Source organism: Vidua macroura, chromosome 10, assembly GCF_024509145.1.
Source record: "Vidua macroura isolate BioBank_ID:100142 chromosome 10, ASM2450914v1, whole genome shotgun sequence".
Classification (NCBI taxonomy): domain Eukaryota; kingdom Metazoa; phylum Chordata; class Aves; order Passeriformes; family Viduidae; genus Vidua; species Vidua macroura.
Window position 1 is genome coordinate 14,426,027 of NC_071580.1, and position 20,314 is coordinate 14,446,340.

Consider the following 20,314-nt stretch of genomic DNA (forward strand, 5'->3'; position numbering starts at 1 on the left):
TATAAAAAACAGCCTTAGATAGTTTTCCTTTTAAAGTCAGAACTTTCCTGCTGACCTGAACATGCAATGTCTATCACTAATGCCCTTAAAATTTGCCTTGATTTCCAGCCACATAAAACAGGTACTTCCTCTTACTTTCAGCAGGACAACCAGACTCATTTGCTGCCAAAACAGCCCCTGCCCTGTCCCGGCCATCACCTGTCCCTCTGCAGAACCCCAAAGCCACAGGGCCCTTGTGCATCCAGCCAAGGCTCCTCAGGGCAGGGACAGAACCAGCCAGGCCACCAAAGGCTCTGCCTGCAAGGACGGTGACACCAAGAGTCCGTTCATCCTTTGGGTCAAACTAGAAAGAAGGATGGGAAAAAGGTTCCTTTGTCACTTCTGATGATGGTGCACTACCAAAACTATGTTCTATGTGTATTTTAATGCATCCTAGACTATGACAATCCTGAAAGACTTACTGATCTGAAAATGAATAGCTGAGATGAGGTTCTTAAAGTATTCTTTATTAATATCATTAGAAGTTGCAGAAACAACTGTCTTGTAATATAAAGGCACAGGGAGACAGTTTTGATAAAGTATTCCAAACAAACAGTAACTTACAGTACAAAAGGACAATTTTAATGCACATACAAACCCCAAACATCTCATTCAAAAATATTTCACCATGTTCATCAATAATAATGGGCAATGACTAAAAATATAAATTGTTATTGTACAATAAATATCTGACAGGTGCAAATGGAACAAGATTTATTGCTCTCCACAATGTTTTCCCTGTAGTGTTTTTGTTGTACTGGGGGGTTTTGGGGTTTTCCTTTAACTTCCAAGTTTCTTTTATAAGTGGCTTTAAAAACTTGTTTTTGGAGGGACTAAACCCCAAACAAAACTGGCAGTGTTTGTTTCTTTTACAACTTTAACAATCACAGTCCACTCTCTCTCTTTGGGAAATGTGGTAGATGTTTAAAAATCAACTGTAGTGGTAAGTCAAGGATTTTATGGTAGGGTGGTAGTGATGCCTTGAGAGGCTACCTAGAACAGAGGCTAGACAGTGCTAAAGGAATGAAGTAGGGATTTATTAAAAGGCCTTTAAAAGATACACCTTGGGCAGTTCAAGTGGCTCCACCCAACATGGACACCAGGCCGAGAGTTTTCACACTTAGTTTTGGTCCATTTCCATATTGGGGTTAATTGTCCAATTACAGCTTCAGGTTATGAAGTCCCATCCTCCCAGACTGCTCTCCTCAACTCCCTGTTGTTTGCACTTTTTGGGCCTGAAGCTGCAATGGTGTCCTTGGCTCTTGGGCTGGAAAAGGATTCTTTTGTCTTGTTAAGCTGTGAAGAGAACTTGCTAACACTTTATATGAAGTTCAGAGTTATATACTAATGCAGTACAGAATCTGGAAAACATGAAAGCTAAAACTTAAGGCATCAGTAGTACCTAGTCTGAGGGTTAGTCTGTTTTCTTCAAATAAGTGGATTTTATGAAGAAAAGTAACATGAACATTTTCCAATAGCTTGTGCCAGAACAAGCACATAAAACTGTTCAAATATGGGGATAAATTAAAATTAAAAGCTGCACTGGGCATTCTCACTTCAGAAAACAAGACAAGGGACTGGAAACAAATTAAGACTACAGAGGCAATGATGACATAAGAGTGAGAATTTCCAATTCTAAAATATCATTAATCACAGAATCTTTAAAGTTGGAAAAGACCTTTCAGATCATCAAGTCCAACCACCAACCCAACACCACCACGTTCACCATTAAACCATGTCCTCAAAATACAGTGACCTAAGAAATCAAAGAGCACTCTGCATCTCTGTGTGGCTCCATTCTGAGCTTTGAGAAAGGAGGGCAAGTCAGTGAGTTTGTCATTTTCCTCACCTGCAGAACAATTTCCATCAGGCTCCGATGCAGTACAGGAGGCAGAGCAGCTCTGCTCTTGGAAGCAGCACACGTTACCTTGCTCAGAATTCAGTTTAGCTTGTACAAAATAGTGTTTTATACACGCATTTAAGAAATATTAGTCTCCTTCTTTACTGTTGCCAGAAGTAATATGCACACATTTCCTAAGAGCATCTTTGTATGAACAAGATTTCAGTGAAATTAAGCATAGTAGTTGTAAAAACAAAAAGCAAAACCATAAATTGAGGAGCAAGCTTTCAACTGAGTTCTTGTAGCAGTAACTGAGGCTTTTATAAAAACTGTGATTTATGAGAACAACTCCATATTTACACAAACCTCAACAAGTCAATTTCAACTGTACTGGAAATAGTCAAACTTAGTTCCAGAAAAGGTACCTAGAGTGAGCACAGCTTACTGGTAAACTAAAACATGAATATTCAGAAAATTCCATTCAACGCTCTTAGGAAGAATGTAAAACAAACTGCTAACTTGCTTGATATTATTCAAATTAGGGTTTTCTCTAGCATAAGTACACAGTTTCAGAAGTTCTTCAGAAAGTAACCAAGGACCATCAGAATCTGATTTTTGAAAATTATTAGTTTCACTACAGAATAGCATTCTTTGTTTACTGTATGTTCAAAAACTAGTAAACAAAACCATTTTCTTTGGCTTGTACTTAAACTACACCAGATTAGTGATTTTTTTCTTTTTAGTTAATCTTCTATCCCCAATTTAAATTAACACAGATCTTTTTATTGTAGTGTCTTTCCAATTTTCAAATTATCTCCATTAAAAATAAGAGTTTACTCATACCATGATTTCCTGTTAAACAGCCATGTGTATATGCTGGCATGAAGGATAAGTTTTGTACAATAGTTACATTAAGTGATATTTCCAATGGCAGAACCACAGAAGACATTAAATGAATGTTAGTTCAAGTGAGACTTGGGCTTATGATGATCTTAAGAAAACAAACCACCATGTCTAAGCATAGTAAAATACAGTGTAAAACCCCCTAAAATCAGGCAGTAAACTCAGGAATCCTGCACTCACAGTAGGAATGTTCTGCACAGCATTAACATGAAAGCCTGTTCAGTTTGAAACAATGCAGACAGCTAGGTTTACCTGGATGTAAATGCCACTTCAAGGTGTTTAAACAAACACAAAAATGAGACAATGATGTCATGAAAAAGGCCTTTAAAACAGGCCACCAGTCTAACTTGACTTTCCAAGTAAGAACATCAGTTTCACAAAACTGTGACACTAATGCAGTTTTAGGTAAAGTACCCTTTGACACACAAGCTGTCAATTAAGCTATCAGTCTTTTGTGACCTACTCCCTATTAAACAGTTAGGGAGGACAGTCAATAGTAGCTCAAGTTTTAATTCAGTAAGTACCTTGTTTGTTTGCAAAGGAACATTATAACACCATAAAATTCTATTTTTACAGTATTTAGAAAACTGATAAACTAGGGTTTTTTATTCTCTCTTTTTAACAGAGGAGTCCAAAACTTATTTTTTCTACGTGTCTTTGCAATAGTGTTTTAGCCAACGTGGCAGAAGAATTTCACTGTGGACTACCTCACGTTGTTACTGAGCTGTGCAAGGTATTCCCGGAGTTCCTTGGCAGCTTGGAATCGGCCGTATCTCTTCTTTGGGTTGGCACACTCATCCAGCAGGGCCTCCAGGCGCCCCTCTTTGGCAATCTCAGCTGGGGGGTCGTGCAGGAGCCCCCCCGAGGTGCCCCGCCACGTGGCATGTCTGGACAAAAGGTTCTGACAAATGGCATAATAGTTGTGGTCCACAGTGACACGAGCACAAAGGATCTCTTTAGAGAAGGACAGACAAGCTTCTTTATCACAGTCATCAAACTTGCTTTCGTACCACACGTCCCAGTTCTCAGGTTTGTCTGTGAAATGCAAGGAGACAGTAAAACAAGTGAGAGAGGGGAGCAAAGAGCATATGTGTGTCTGAATACAATCAGAAGCTCAATACACAGCAAACTGGTAATGTTTAAACTAAAAGCCAGTTTTGTTTAGATAAACTCAGAAATGCTGGAGCCTAAGACTGCATCTGACAGTCTGATACATCCTTCTCCTGAAATGGTCCTGACAAAACAAAAAATAAGGGAAAGAAAGAAAGAAAGAGGGCAAAATAGATAGCAAAGAGAGGGCAGGAAAAAAAGCAGAACAGTAAACACATGAAATCTACATTCACACATACCCAGAGGAAAAAATGTAGCATGAGTAAGTACAAGAGAACAATCCAGAGCCAAAGCTGAGAGAAAAGCAAACAAGCAACATGATTTATTTTAGCAACATAGATTTGGATTCTCTAGTTGCCCTGGAAACTACTGCTAGCAACTGGTCTACCAAAGACTAAAACAATATTGCAAAGTAATTGCTATAAACTTTTGAAACTTTATCTTCTATCTTACTTTCGACACAGCAGTAACCAAAAAATATAAAAAAGCAGATATATTACTTATAATCTTTGAAAAAAGTAAAATTCAACAAGGCAAATGGCATTTATGTATATGTACAAACCCTTCTCCTTGTCACAGCTTTCTTTAACTTAAAACCTGATTTACATAAAATACCTCATGCAGTAATAATACTTAAAAGGTTACTAAGAGTGAGCTCTCCTGAGTTCTTACTACTTTTTGTTAGAAAACTTTCATCTAATGTCTCCAGACTACTGCCAGCTTTGAGAAGAGGTCCTCATCATGGAGTCACAGAGTTTTGCAGATGTCTCTTAGCAGTGTGAGGTACAAAGAAAAATTCATCTGTGCTTGGCAGTCTCTGAGCTGACTACTGGTCTTCTCCTTCACAGCACAATGAGAGTCAGTTTAGGAAAAGAAAGAGTACTGAAGGATGACAGCTGAAACTATAAAAACATGATGTAAGATCTGCAGAATTAACAGCAAAGTCAATGTGGAAAAAAAAAGCCAGCAAAGGAGAATGGGAAAAAGGGCTTCAGCAAACTCAAATACGACATCCCAAACAGAGCACAATTAGGTATTATTGTACAGTGCAACTGGACAGAAGGTACATATTGAAATACCTGAACAGGCATATTGATCAATCTGACAGAGACTGTCTCATGGAACCTTCCCAAAGATCCATGAGATCAGTATTAAACATCAAGCACAACACAGGTTTATACAAAGAATTTTCTCATGTCCTCTTTTGTTTTCTGTGTTCTTGATTGTTAGATCATAAATCACACCAAAACCCTGACTGGGACAACAGATGTGACACTTGCAGCATTCAGATTCTGCAAGGAGCTACTCACTCCTATTCCACGTACGTATCAGCATTTTCAGAGCTCACCTGGACATCTTTCTGCCTGAGCAATTCAGTCAGGCTCCAAAAATTAAAGCCTTCAGTAATAAATATTATTTTAAGAGGGAGAGAAAGGAATAGAAAAGAAAGGGTTCTACAGTAAATGTACTGGATATTCAATATATTAAAAGGTTTCCTTGGTAGGCTCACACAGTTTTAATCTAAGCTGCTTGAGAACATATAATAAATCTAATAAAAAACCCAACCAAACAACCCCAAAATACACTCGTAGAAAAGTGTGTGGATAGAAAAACCCAGTCTAAAAGTTAATTCCACAGCACAACATATGAAGCCTATTTGTAATGCCTTAAATTATCCATTCACCCAAGGCAAACTGGAATCACTTGGCCTGTTGCCATGAACTTCTGCAGAATCCAGAGTTTCATGTTCCATGTCCTTAGGTCTGTAAGTTTTCCTTATAAACTCAAAAATATAAACCTATGTGATGCCACTGCTTTGAGCTTTTACAGTTGACAGAAAGAAAATTAGTTTGGAAACAGCACTAGAATTACCCATTCCTTCGATTCCATTATTACAGAGAACCAACAGGAAGCAAAGTCAGGCTATGGGACTAAGGCAAAGCAGGCACTAATGCTGTTTGTATTCACAGAAAGTAGAATTCCAAGACTTCCATTGTGACACAGGTGCTTGGAAAAGACAAAAAAACCTTTTCTCTCTTAGCTGAGGTGAACAAGACAGCCAGGCTGCTTTTTTGTCTACCTGTCCAAACACACCCAGTGCCAACACCCTCTCCTCCCACCCCCACCTCTTCCTTTACGCACATTCACAATACTCAAAAGTGTCCAGGTATGCTCAACAGTTCATGAAATTGACAAACTGGTCAAGCTAATTAGCAGTCTAATTGCAGAATAAAGCTAATTCATTTGTTAATTAGCAGTCTAGTTGTAAAGCAAACAAAATACATATTTAGCGACCACGCATACTTTAAATATTGTGAGAAAGAAGTGACACATGGGGTGAGGAGTGTGAAAGAAGACACTTACTCTGTCTGATCAACCTTTTGTCTGCTACCAGAACGTTTTCTGCATCTACAATGATAACTTTCCCATCTCTTGGTCCCACTGCAAAGTTGTCGAAGCTGACATCAAGGAGGTAGAGTGCAAATTCAAAGTCATTATTTGTCAGCTGCTCAGCTATTTCCATTAATTGCCAGGCCAGATCCACTCGTTTCTCCCACGGTGCATTGAAGTAACTCCACAGCTCTTCTCCCACGTAGTTGACAGCCACCATTCTCCCACATGCTCCCAAGTACTTTGCAAACGGCCAACCCTCGTCAGATGGAAAACTCTGTATATATAAAAAAAAAATTAATTAATACAAAACAACTTAGATTTTAAAAGGCTTTTCAATTAAACTTAGAAGACAAAGCTGCAAATAACCATCAACACAATAACTCATATATTTCTAAGATTTGAGGGGAAAGGAAAAACAATACAAAATGTATTTCTGTGACCAAGAGGCCTTGCTGGACTACTGCAGGGGGAAAGCTGGATGACCTGAAACAATACATAACCCATATCTAGCTTTTCACCTATACACACACACTCACATATATTTGCACACACAATTTCATCAACCATCTTTTTCTCTTGGTGTTTTATTACACATCTGTTGTAGTAATGCAAGTATATTTCCCATCAAAATATTTTTGCATTTGATCTTTTAATTAAAACCAGTTCTTTTAACAACCTAAAGAAAAAAAAATCTCTACAAAGTGTCACCTCCTTCTCTCCACCACCACCCCCTCCATTTTCCCAGTTGATGGGATTCCTTTGAGGTTTTTTAATTTTCTAGTATACCTTAACAGTCTCTCTCGATTAACTGCTACGTATATACTGTCTCCTTATTACACACAGCCACATAACATTTTTATCAACAGTAAAATCTGTCTCCAACAGTACCTTTCTTGGAAGTTAACAGAAGGCACTGAATAGAAATGACACACTACCAGAAATTACAAAAAAAGCCACAACACACCAGCATGGTTTTTCCTAATTCAGTTGTGCTGAATGTGCCCTAGGACTTAAATATGAACAGACAAGCACTTAAAAGGTACCCTCCAAACTATGGAGGAATGCTGAATAGGAATGCAACAGGAAGAAACCACAAAAGCACTGATTTAAGAACCCCCAAATTTAGGGAAGTTAGCACTCTAGTACTGGGACGTACACCGCTTTTAACTATTAGGAGATAGCACCAGGTGCCCATGCTCCTTCCTTCGTTCTGCCTTGCTATGGTGTCACCAGACACCCCTCATGATCCACTCTGCAGTAATGATGTAGCAAAGGTTTTGCCACAGCTGGGGCGACCAGCATGGTGGGTTTCAGGATGAATGAAAGCCTTGTACCTTCTGGAATCCACAATGGCAGAAACATTTACTGTCATGTGGGGAAAGAGACTGGAAGGAAACACACCATGTAGTACAGGTCTGAACTACAAGAACATGCAGAGAAGAGGTGCCTCATATAACCAACTTTGTCTATGTAGTACACCTGAAGAAACAAAAATCATAACTAATATACATAATTGACAACGTTTGCTATTTCTGTGGCAAAAGCCATGAAGCTGCTCTCTAAGGTGGCAAACCTTAGAAGACAATTTCTGGGTAAGTAACCGTGTTTACCACCACAAAGAACCACATTTCTTGGCTGGGCAAAAGGATATCAGAGCCATATTGATAACAGAATAGGTTCAAAGTTTTTCATATGTCTGTATGTCTGAACTTCAACCATTTTTATCACACGTTCTTTTCATATACGCAAAACAGGTTGTGATAAATCCTGAGGATGATACAAACTAATCTGACAGGTTTGAGAGCAGTAAGGTATTTTCAAGCTGTGATACCATGTAACTCAGCAGAACTAAATCTCTCTCTGTAGAGTTACTACACCTACCATGCAATAGGGAAGACATTATCCAGCCTGCAGGCTTATTTACCTGCAGGATTCAGGGCAATTAATGAAGGTAGAAGTACAGCCAAAGAGCCAGCAGTTCAGGTCAAGTCAAGTGTCACATTCCACAGTTAAGAGGGGATTTTTTTTCATTTGTTTTGTGGTTAACAAAATAACCTTCCAATAAATGAAGTATGTGCTAATTCAGTCTTCCTTACTTATTCTGAACAGACTATATAACAGAAACATGGCTGTGGCATCAGTAAATGTCACCAAAGAGGTATTTCATGTGCATTTATCGTGACTGTATTCAGTCCTGGACCAAAACAAAACAAGAAGCAAATAGCTGTTGTCCATCAAATGAAATTATCTGTTTAATCTACATCATATAAACTTCTCTAAATTGGGGAAAAGTTATCTGATTACATTTCCTGATAAACACAAGCTTAACTAATTTCACCAACTGTGCATGACATTTTCATATTGCTGCACTTGAGCAGCACTCAATTCAATGATGCTTGAGTATTTTTATTTAAATATTACTTTGGACCACCCCACTCCTTTTCTTTTCCACAGTTCTCCTTTTCTGTGTTCCAATCTTGCCCTGTTTATGACTTTGCCTCCCTTTTCAAAAAAAAGTTCAACCATAAACAGTTGAACCTGGCAAGGAATGTGCTACCACTGGAAGCAAAGGTTCCCTCCCTCCCAACCCACCAAGCACACTCATGCCAATCCCCTGCACATCATTAGGAAAGCAAGGCTTGTACTTGCCAGGCTGGTGCTCCCTGGGATCAGAGCCTGATCCATACCACATCACCACCTCGTGCTAAGATGCACTGCTGAGAGGAAAAGGGAAGGCCTCCACAGCTGGGTGCAGAAGAGGGAAGGAGCTAAGAGGACTTTTCCTTCCCAGCAGTAGCAGGGATTTATGTAATGGAGTAAAGTGATTTTCAAAGTACAGAGTTAGTCACTGATGTCCCAAACACATCTATTATGCTTCCTGCACAGTGTACACTGAATTTCATTGCAGACAAGAAATCCTAGGAGCAGTCAGGTTTATTCAGAAGTGCACACCTTCATGATACCAGCAGAATATCTGCATGCCATGCTGTAACAGATATATTTATAATGCTGTGGTAATAAAAACGTCTTTTGACAACAGGAGAGCAGGGAATCCTGCCAAGGTCTGCACATGTACAAACAACATCTCTGCTTTGGCTCCTTTCCAACTGGCATGTAACAGCCACATCTACACTTCATTACCCAAGTCAGTAGCGGAAGAAAGGGATAAAAATATGTACAAGTGCCTCATTCAGTAGTTTTTATATTCACTTGGTGAATTTGACAAGAATATTAATTGAAGTGCAGACCTCTTGTATTTGCAAGCAGCAGTTTGTAACTTTTTGTACTATTCTATTTTGAAAGCTGTTTTCTAAGACGATACTGCAGCTAACTTGACAAGGATTTTTTGGTTCATGTATTAAAATTTTGAAAGCCAGTAAGAAATGAAAACAAATTTATATGATTAATGAACAGGTATTCCATGAACAAGTTGCATTTAGAAACAAAAAGCTTCTTACATCACTACCAAAAATCTGATTTCTGGCGAATAATACGTAACTTTATTTTATGTTTTATTTTAGTAGTCTGCATATTTAATTAGATAATTTTATACTTGAATATGTTATTTTCAGACTTAAAAACCTGCATTTGACAGTCACATTAAAAACTAAGCTATTGTTCAAAACCAAAAACAGCTGTTTGACAAAAGAATCTGATTCTGATGCACTCACATTTTATGTCTGAACATATACACAAATGCCAGAGAAACCATAGACAATTAAGCGTTTTTATGTGTTTTAAAATAAAGTAATACATATGAAAATCTAGAAAAAGGTAGCTTAGTAAGATTCCCCTCATTAACATTATCTTTCTGTATTCAGAGAAACAGGTGTATCTTCTAACAGAAAGATGGAAAACAGTAAAATGCCAAAAACTTCTGCTACCTCCATTCCCAGTGACACACCCCCAAAACATATTTTGCTTGCTCTAATTAGTGTAGCTCCAAGCTATCTCTCTAAGCAAGGCTTAGAAACCTAAACAAACCCTGTCAAAGGGACAATGGACATGCTGTTCCTGAAACAATAATACTGCATTTATACCTTTAAAATATACACTGTAGTCTCGGAATAAATATTAAGAATTAACAGAGCGAATTTATCACTTCACTGAAGCACAAAACACACTATCAGTGCATTTGTCTTCCTCACTTCCATCTGTCTAAACCTAAGATTATACACAAATGTGCCAGTGTTTTTTGTTCAGAGCTGCGAATTAGATCAGGCAGTGAAGACTCACCAGCTTGAAGCTGGTAAGGCCTATTGTATTCTGCAGTAACACAAATCCCCTTTGAATTAAACACTTAAAAGAATATTAGTTTATCATAATGAAGCATGTAATTCATCCTCATAATCAAGACCAAAAATCCAAACCAGTTTAAGTAAAAACTGACATTTCTGTTGTTAAAAACCATGCTTTTCATTTTCAAAACTATTCCAGAAGATGCTCTATTTGTCACCTCCAGTGTTTGCATAAAGTGAGTTCCAGCTCAGAAAAAACACCTTGGACAAAACCTGCCCAACAAAGAGCTGCATCTTGTATGTGAAGAAATTTTAAAAAACAAACACAAACAGAGCGGGGACTTGTCTCCAAAGGACCCTGAGGAACTTCATGGCAAAATGACCCCCTCACTGACACCTTCACGGAATCATCCTGCTGAACTGCAGGCACCAACAGGCAGGGCAAGGAGAACTCAAATAACATGCTCTTCCTCAAATGGAAAATGAGTTCTCTCTCAGAGTACTGCTGATTCTGCAGTGTAAACAAAAGTAGCACTTGTATTAATCACCAAGGCAAATAAGCAAAGCTCTGGAACCATGAAGAGCTGGAGAGCAGATTTTACCATGATGCTTTTTGGATCAAAGGAGTTACAAAGCACAGATGCCTCCTTTTGTCAGGAACTGATTTGCATTCTGGAAGATACGTATTCAAATGTTTTTCTGAATGCTAGTGAGTACAATGAAAACCAAGTAATTCCAACTATATGCCACAGCATTTGACATTTATTTAGAACTCCCACAGAAGTTATACACCTACAGCCTACGCACACAGCGCCAACAGTGGATTTCACCGAGCACTCCAGATATTGGTGGTCCCACTGAAACCATGGTTTTTTAATTTATTTGACTTTTGTTCAAGTTTGACTACATTTCAACCAGTTACTATATAAAATTCATGCCAACAAGAGGTTCACACCAGGCTTGACACACTATAGGCCAAAAATAAAAACCAAACTCTAAAGCCGTTAAGATGAACACTTCAGCTGTAAAAGCTGTATTTCAAAACGTCAGCAGAGATATGCCTCTTTTCCAAATAAATTAATGAACAATGATTAAACTTAAGAGCCATAGTAAAGCAAATTTAATATCATAATTGGTTGTCACCTGTTCAAATTGGTTTGTAGTTCATAAAAGTTTTTTCAGATTATATTTTCAACAGATGCAAATAATCACTGTGTATTTACTTCTCATCAGTAATAAGTCTGGAATATATCAGTATAAAGGAGTCCTAGCAGAGATGGCCTTATTTTTAAAGTTACTTTGCAAAACTGGAGTCTAAAACAAAGCCTCAATTACTTAATTCAGGGAAGTTAAACACAACTCCCCCTATACATCTGACATACCAGAACACCATTGGTATTGCAAGATTTCTAATGTAGGGTAACAAGCCCTTTTCTGCTACTGAAAACTGGAAGAGTGATCATTTCTCAAGAGAATTTTTATTTAAGTCTGTATAGTGACTTCCTAGCAGCCTTTAAATTCAGACAGCCATTCATCATAATACACACCCCACAATAACTTCAAGAATTTCTAGACTATCTTAAAATAGCCCTTTTAATTCACCCTACATGTTTTCACTCTAGGGAACTTTCACTATGAAAGAAAGATGAAAATAGTTTTGATAACTTAGGGAACATAATTAAATATGACAGTTAACATGACAAGTACAAGCCAGTTCTGGTCTACTATGTACAGTCATATGTCACTGCAAAAAAATGATTCTTCAGTTTTCAGTACAACCACGTTAGTGGAATATTCTTGTAACATGAGGCCACTCAATTTTAATTCATCAAAGAACCAATTTTTTGTCCCTTTTAGAAAGGTTCACAATGAAAATTCAGTCTATTAAAATCCTAGTATCTGTATGAGCCAGGATTAAATAACACAAGTCCAGCCAAGGACATGTCAGGTAGTGCAGATACCACCTTAATTCCACTGCTTGGTTTATGGCATCGGAATTATGGAACAGAAACACCAAATTCAGTAATGAAGACATTTTAAAGGGTACCAAGTATTAAAACTGACTTGCTATTCTACATTCTACCAATGTATTTAGAATAGAACTACAGAAAATAACTTATGATTAGAAGAGTGTGTACAAAAAAAATAGAAAAGAGGAATTTGCCCATTTACTTATGTATGGATCAGCAAAAAGATTCTGTGGAACATTTGGCTAAATTGCTGCTTTCAGTGAATTCTGTGCAAGAAATTGTTTCAAATTGATCAGTTAAAGTTTTAATATATGTTTACCAGATGTCAACTATTGCTCTTCCCATAACAAAACCAAACAGAAAGCCCAACAATGACATGTAGAGAAACCAGAAGAATTTTAGGTTATGTGGCAACAGACTGTTCGTGCAGAGTAATTATACCAGGAATAGAGATACAGCTGTTGGGTTTGTTTTGTTTTGCTTTTTCCCCACAAGGAATAAGAATGATCAGAAGTTGTGAGAAAAATAAAGTCATTAAGCTTAAGCATTTAGAAAGCTAAAACCGTATCTGAGGTAGGGGCAATGATTTACACAGTCTATTAAAAATGCAGAAATACTGCTATTTGGCACATAGAGATTGGCATTTCTCTTAGAGAAATAAAAGGCCTTGAGACTTGTAATTTACATACAAGACAGAAATGTTCCCCATCATTCTTTGAAGAATGTTCATTTAAACAGGTTGATAAAGCTACAGCTTGAAACAAAGTTGCATTAATGCACTCTAGATTTAATTGATAGATACCTTCTGTAGTTTGAAAAAATCTTCACTACATGCCAGCATTTTGTTTTAATTGCAAAGTATATGTGCAAATTCCAAGTATACTTTGTGAGCCAGTCTAATTTTTCCCACAGTAGCTGGTATGGGTCTGTGTTTTGGATTTGTGTTGGAAATGGCATTGGTAACTCAGGGATGTTTCAGTTATTGCTGAGCAGCGATTACACAGAGCCAAGGCCTTTTCTGCTCCACACCCCAGCAGCCAGGGGAATGGGGGTGCACCAGAAGCTGGGAGGGGACACAGCCAGGCCAGCTGACCCCAGCTGATCCAAGGGACATTCCATTCCATATGGCATCCTGATCAGCATGTGAGGCTGGGGGAAGGAGACAAAAGGAGGGGGGACACACATCCAGAGTGACAGCATTTGTCTTCCCAAGTCACCATTCCCTGCGATGGAGCCCTGCAACGGCTGAGCACCTGCCTGCCCTTGGGAATTGCTGAATGAATCCCTTGTTTGGCTTTGCTCTCCTTACTAAACTGCCTTGGTCTCAACCCACAAGTTTTCTCACTTCTACTCTCCCAATTCTCCCCCATCCCAGTGTGAAGGGAGGGAGCTGCGTGGGGCTGAGTTCCCAGATGGGGTTAAACCACACCACTGAAAACAAAGCAAACACAACTGACATTTCCATATGGCACCTGGCAATACTGTGACACAGCACAGCCGACACAAAGGCAAGACTGAGGGTTACAAGACCAGCTCTAGATGCACTTTTGCCAAAACAATTTATAAATCCTGTATTTCAGTTTTGCCAGTACAGATGTAAACTGCCTTTTCAGGTTAAGTGTAAGATCTTAGGAAATATACAACCACCTTACTGAAAAACAGCTTTCTTATCAAGAAACAGTTTATTATTTCAGCAGTCTTGAGCCACATTGTACTTCCCCCAACTCCGAGAACAAGGATTTGGGGCGTTGTCAAATAACACAACACAACATTGGGGCATTGCTGTTTTTTGGTGTTTAAGTAGCACTTCGTGTTTTAAGTAACACTTTGCCACTGGCAGAATGTGTCAGACACGGCGTGGCTGCACTCCAGGGCTCACAGCACAGCTACAGTGGCACCACAGCAGCAGCCCAGGAACTGTCATCCACACTGCCAGGACACTGCCACAGCGCTCCAAAGAGGAAATCTGGAGGCTCTGAGGGATCAGTGCAGGAGCTCTGTTAAAAATGAGGTATCACACCTTTCAGTTCTATTAACAGTAAGTTTCTGTTCCAACTTGCAAATGAAGATAAAAATTAACCAAGTAACTTGATAAAGGTGAATACCATCCACTATTTAAACAGATATCACTGTTGAAAATATTTCAAGAACTTTCTCCACTACATATATTTTACAAGACAAACGAGAAACTGGGTGGTTTATAGAAAGTCACAGGACAAGGATAAATCTGCTTCCATTCACAATGGTTCTACGAATTCTGCAAAGAGTGAACAGTCACACTGCACTCAGTCTCTAATCCACGTAATTTTTTCAACTTTTCTATTTCTTCCCGAGGCAACTTCAGCCAACCTATCTTTGCAAGTGTTGGATGCACACCGCCATCATATTCAGTTTGAAATAGGATGCCATGCATAGATACTATACTCCAGATGATTCCCATATAAAACACTCTGTTTATCATTGAATGAGTTGAAACAAGCAGCAAGTTAGGTTGTTGCTTTTGTCCAAATAAGCTGTTCATGCCTATATGAAATACTGGTTTAGATGTAGCATTTTGATTACAAATCTGACCTTATTTTACTAAATAGTATTCATCTTTATTGCAGAAAACAATGATTAGGAGGGGAGATGGAAAAACCCCAAACCTATCGGAAATTAAATCTTTAGCATATAAGTTCTTTGGTTCAAATGTGAATTCAGAAAATTGTGAGAGGATTTAATTAGTGAGCAGTTTAGAAAGATTCTACAGAAGAAAAATTAGTATTTTAATACCCCAAAAAAATCTAAAGTGTACTTAAACAACTGCAGCTGTCATTCCATTTGCTTAACAAATTAAAATGGCAAAAAAAGGGGCTGAGTTCTTCCCTGAGTACACCTACACAATAAAAAAGTGTGAACAAAGAAAGTTAACAAGAAAGTTATAAAAAAATACAAATAGCGAGTTTGGATTACAACATGTAATCTGTACTAAACTGCGCAGCGTTATACTTTTGATACAAATCCCTGAACAGTAATATCATGCTATGGGTTAAAGCCTCACCTGGAAAATTCCCACAGCAGAAGCTGTAAATCACTTGTGACAATGCAGTTCATAAGCAACACCACTTCAGGAATAATCCATACTCCTCACAGGCTTCAAGCTAAAATCCCAGTCTCTGACAAAAAGCCTCACAATCCACAAATTGCTGGCTCTTGTAGACAACTACAGTGAATTTTCTATTATAAATCAAAGACCAAGCTTTGAATTTCTATTAAATTGCCTATCTACATTTGTCTGTAACACAATTAAGCAACACAGAACTTGCATGCACTGCACACCAAGAGTTTAGACATCATCTTCACTTCTGTGAATAACAGTGCTCAGTCACTGTAGTGTTCCATGAAAGGCTTGAGGCAAAAACAAGTAATATTTTCCCTTGTGCTCTCTTGGTGACAGACAGCATGAATTAAATGCATCTATTTATTGATTGCTTTATTTTAAATTAAAATCTGATTCTTCAACATCATGCAGGCTTCTTTTCTTGGAAGCAGCTGATTTTTAAAACAAGCCTACAAGTTTCGTTCACTACTTGCCTTCATCAATACTGCACAAACTACAGAATAAAATGCTTTACTAATGTTATGTACAAACACAAACAACCTTCGCAATAGTCAATTATCAATTCTAGAAAGTAACCACCTCTCAGAGTGTCTAGCACATTGCTGTTGCAAGAGCTGCAGAAGACAGAATTACCCATTCCTTGCCTGTTTCTCAGATGGAGACTAATCCTGGAGTACTATGGAATGGGAAGAGATCATACAGATTCATGTACTTTACATATTTCATTCCTAATTGAGGGAAGGTCTTCAAAGCTCAAGTACCCAATACCAAAAATTAACACTCTTCTGAAGAAACCACTAGGAGTGCTTAAGCACACAAAGCTGGCCTGAACCTCCCCAGAAATATTGTCCAAGATATGCCAAAGCATCAAAATTTACAAGACTCTATGAAACACTTTTGATCTGTTAAAAGGCAACGGACTTGCTTTACTTCTCTCTGAACTGCTGAAGGCTGCCTCACTTCCCACAAATTTGAGCTGCTCTACTCTCAGCTGCACCCTTGTTAAGATAAATGTCGAGCAGAGCGCTCAAGTCCACTCAAGATTTTCTTCTCTTCAACAGATTTGCTTGACAGTCTCAGGACTCATCTACAGTTCATCAAGAAGCAGAGAGGAATCAAGGCTCCTAATCAACCCACTGCCCACCATTTATGACCCAGCCCATTAGAGTAAATGCCACAAGTGTGCCATACCCTTTGCCTCTAAAGAATTATGAAGAAACACAGCTGTTCTCTGGCCATCAAGGTCTACATTCAGTATGTTGGAACCACTGTTGGTTCCAACAACCAAAAACGTAGGTTGTATGAAACGCAGCCAAAGCAAATCACTTCTCCAAGAATTTCCGAATATACTCAGCAGAGCAAAGCAGTTTTGATTTTCTTACTTAAGTGGAGTTTCCTTTCTCACTGTGCTCAGGAGGAACTTCACAGTAAAATGGGAAACTTACTGTACCCTCAAGTCTGCTGAGAAGCAAACTGGAAACACACTTTGAAAACAAAACTAAAGAGCTGTACATAGAGAGACTGAAGGGCAGAAGGCATACTACCAAAAAACATAATGGTAATTAAGTTCATAAATTGATTTTCTAGAAATTAGTTGGTAGGCGAACTTTCTGGAGGGTAAAGCCTGCAGCACTGCTTTTTGAGCATTTCTTGGCCTCTCATTAGAGAAACAGCAGATGTTAATAGCAATCATGAGGTAATGTTTCCAAAACATATTTGCAAATATTATTTTAATCATACATTGGATAAAGGCAAGGACAGTTCAGTAGTTAGACAAAACAGTTCTAATTCCAAACCTAAATACTAAAGGCACACTTGGGAGTTCCCTTGAAAATGTTAAAAACCAAAATGCAAAGCTCCCCATCTAAACAGATATAGAATAGAAACAACTGAGTGGTGCCACAGAATAGAAGTTTCCTAAGCAATTTTCACCTAAAAATGTACATAATACATTAAAGCACAAATTTCAGGTGTGTGCACATAACCCGTCCCCCTAATTAAAGACAGGAGAACATGCAATCGCTGAAAAGAGAACACTGTTCATTTATCTGTCGGTCTATTTTCAGGCTACAAATACCTATCTTTAATTTCTACCAGCACTAACTATATTTAGTTCACATTAAGAACATGACATAGCACATGAGTCAGTTTCTGACAAGGAAAGCACAGCAGCATCGCAGCACAGTCTCTACGCACTCCCTCTTAAACTAGACCCTAAGAAATGAATCACGGGCACCCACTGCTGCCCGGGAATATGTGAGCTGCGGAACACGCTGACACCGAACTGTGCGAAAGGCACAAGTCAGCAGAGAGCATCAGCCTCCAGCACTGACCCGCGCGCTCCTGGGGGACCGCGGCTGCCGCTCGGTACCCGACGGCACAGCGGGATGGGGATGGAGTTTAAAAACCCCGAGGAGGACGGCAAATCGGGAAAACACACGCGGTCTTTGAGGGAGGAAGGAAGGAGAGCTGATCAGGCCAAGTGAGCTAAAGAAACGCCTCCTGCCCAGAGGCAGGGACCGGGGACCCTCTGCTCAGCCCGCCCTGCCGGCACCTCCGGCAGGAGTCAGTCACGGCACAGAGCCAGAGGCGGCCCCCGCGATCCGGCGGGGTTTGGGGGCAGCTGCCCGGAGCCCTCGGCCCCGCCCGCAGACACGGCGAGGGCAGGAAGGGCCATTCCGGAGAGGGTCCCGCCGGGATGGGCAGCGCCGGCCGCGCTTACCTGCAGCACCAGCGGCTCGGGGTTGAAGGCGAGGGTGATGAGGAGCTGCATGCGCTCCGAGTCCTTCAGGTTGCGCAGCAGGAAGCTGCCCGAGTCCTTGGTCTCGGCGTAGCGGCGCACCAGGCGGTCGAGCAGGCGCTGCGAGGGGCAGTGCACCAGGTCGGACCAGCCCTCCACGGCGCCGGGGGTGAGCAGCCGCACGTCGCCGTTCAGGCTGGCGAACTCGGTGGCGGGCAGCGCCTGCAGCAGGTCGCAGCGGCCCCTGCCGGTGGCGCGGCGGCAGATCTTGGTGTCGATATCGGCGAGCTCCTGCGCCGAGCCCAGGCGCTTCAGCACGACGCGGCGGGAGCCCTCGCGGGGCTCCCCGTACCGCGCGAAGTACACGTTCTTCACGTTGAAGAAGTCCAGCAGGCGCAGGCGGCCCCAGCTCTCCAGCCGCAGCTGCCCGTTGAGGAACTTGCGGCACCAGCTGGTGCCCCAGCAGGCCGGGCACTTATTGAGCTGCAGAAAGCGCCGCTCCGACAGCTCGTTGCGCTGCAGCGAGGCCAGCAGCGAGTGCGTGTTCAGCACCAGCGCCGCCGCCAGGCTGCCCAGCACCGCCAGCTTCACGTAGCGGTACAGCCGCCCCAACTTCAGCGACACCAGCCGCAGCATCGTCCCGGGCCGCGCCGGGCCCCCCGCCCTCCGCCGAGCTCGCTGCCCGCCCCGGCCGCGCCGCGGCTCCGGCTCCAATAAACTCCCCGCCTCGCCGCCCGCCCGATAAAAGGCGGCCAAGTTACTGAGGGGCCGGCGGGGAGGGGGAGGGCAGGGGAGGGGGGGGCGGCGCCTGCAGCGCGCGGGCCCGGGCGGACCCGCCCCCGGGGAGGGGCTCGGGCTCCGCCGCCGCCGCCGCCGCTCCCGCCGCCGCCGAGCCCCCCCCGCCCAGCCCCGGGGGGCTCCTCCCCCGCCCGCCGCTGGACACGCCCCCGAGGGCGAGGCCTAGCGCGAGCGCCGCCGGCCGCCAGCGGTTGGCTCCTCGTGACGCGTCGCTGTCGCGTGCGGCCCCGCCCCCTCCCCGCCCCATCCCGGCGCCGGGGGCGGGGCCGCCACGCGCGCGGGGGGCGGGGCGCGGCGCCCTTCCCGCCCCGCAGCCCCCCGGCCCCGCCGGACTCTCGAGCTGCCGGGGGAGGGGGCGCGGGGCTGGCGCTGGCCGCCGCCATGTTACGTGTGGCTGTGTTTGTCCGCGTCTGCCCGCCGTGTCCGCCCCCGGCCCGCCCGGGACAGCAGCGCTCTCCCGGCGCCCGCGGAAAGCGCCCTGCCCGAGGCCGGCCCGGGACGGCCGTGCTGCCCCAGCGGTGTCCGCCACCCCCGCGTCCTGCCCGCCCCTCGCGTCCGCCGCAGCCTCGCGGCGCGCGCCGCCCGCCCTCACGAGTCCCGCCGCGTCCCCGCTTGGCTCGCTGGTGCCGCGGGACGCGTTCTCTCTTCCCCGGAGCCGGCAAGAGGCAGTTGGTGCGTGCGGATTGATCGTTGGAACGCTACACCTGATCCTCTGAAACGGGTTCAGCCTGTCCCCATGCGGGGGGAAGGACCGTGCAGAGCCGTGCTGAGGAATGTACCGTGCTGTGAGGCTGCCTCCACAGCGTCCCTGGGAGTGGTGTCACCGGCACTGCCTCAGGCTAAGAGCCGGTCTATAAAACTAACACGCTACAGAGTAACAGAGATTAAGAAAAAGGGTGAAAATCTTAATCTCGTCTGACACTATACTCTCGCAAATAAAAGACAACCTTCATATTGTGAGAAGTAACTCACTTTATTACCTTTTTCAGCCCCAAAAGTACAGTAGGGAGATGGTCGTTGCGAAAGAAGTGTAGCAGACTGCATAATATCCAGTTATTTTACATGCACTATGCAAAAATTTGGGTGCTTAGTATCTAGAGCACTGGGCATAGATTTGTCTTTTCATCCTGGCGTGTACTGATATCCCTATGTACTGTGTTTTAACACTCCTATGACTAGCCT

The 20,314-nt window shown here is 42.1% G+C and overlaps 1 protein-coding gene across 1 annotated transcript; it reads right to left on the reverse strand.

Moving 5' to 3' along the window:
• Window positions 1–485: 485 nt before the first annotated feature.
• DIPK2A (divergent protein kinase domain 2A) lies at window positions 486–19,196 on the reverse strand. The gene is made up of 3 exons (XM_053986605.1): window positions 18,317–19,196; window positions 6,257–6,560; window positions 486–3,817 (listed from the first exon to the last, which is right to left on the reverse strand). Exons 1-3 carry the CDS (start codon window positions 18,968–18,970, stop codon window positions 3,486–3,488), a joined length of 1,290 nt encoding a protein of 429 aa, XP_053842580.1. The 5' UTR covers window positions 18,971–19,196; the 3' UTR covers window positions 486–3,485.
• Window positions 19,197–20,314: the final 1,118 nt, after the last annotated feature.

Coding starts and splice junctions, on each gene's coding strand:
- DIPK2A (XM_053986605.1), bottom strand. CDS start 18,970: ATGCTGCGGCTGGTGTCGCTGAAGTTGGGGCGGCTGTACCGCTACGTG. Junction 6,561..18,316: donor CCGAGCCGCTGGTGCTGCAG/GTAAGCGCGGCC, acceptor TTATATATACAG/AGTTTTCCATCTGACGAGGG. Junction 3,818..6,256: donor CAAAAGGTTGATCAGACAGA/GTAAGTGTCTTC, acceptor TGCATTTCACAG/ACAAACCTGAGAACTGGGAC.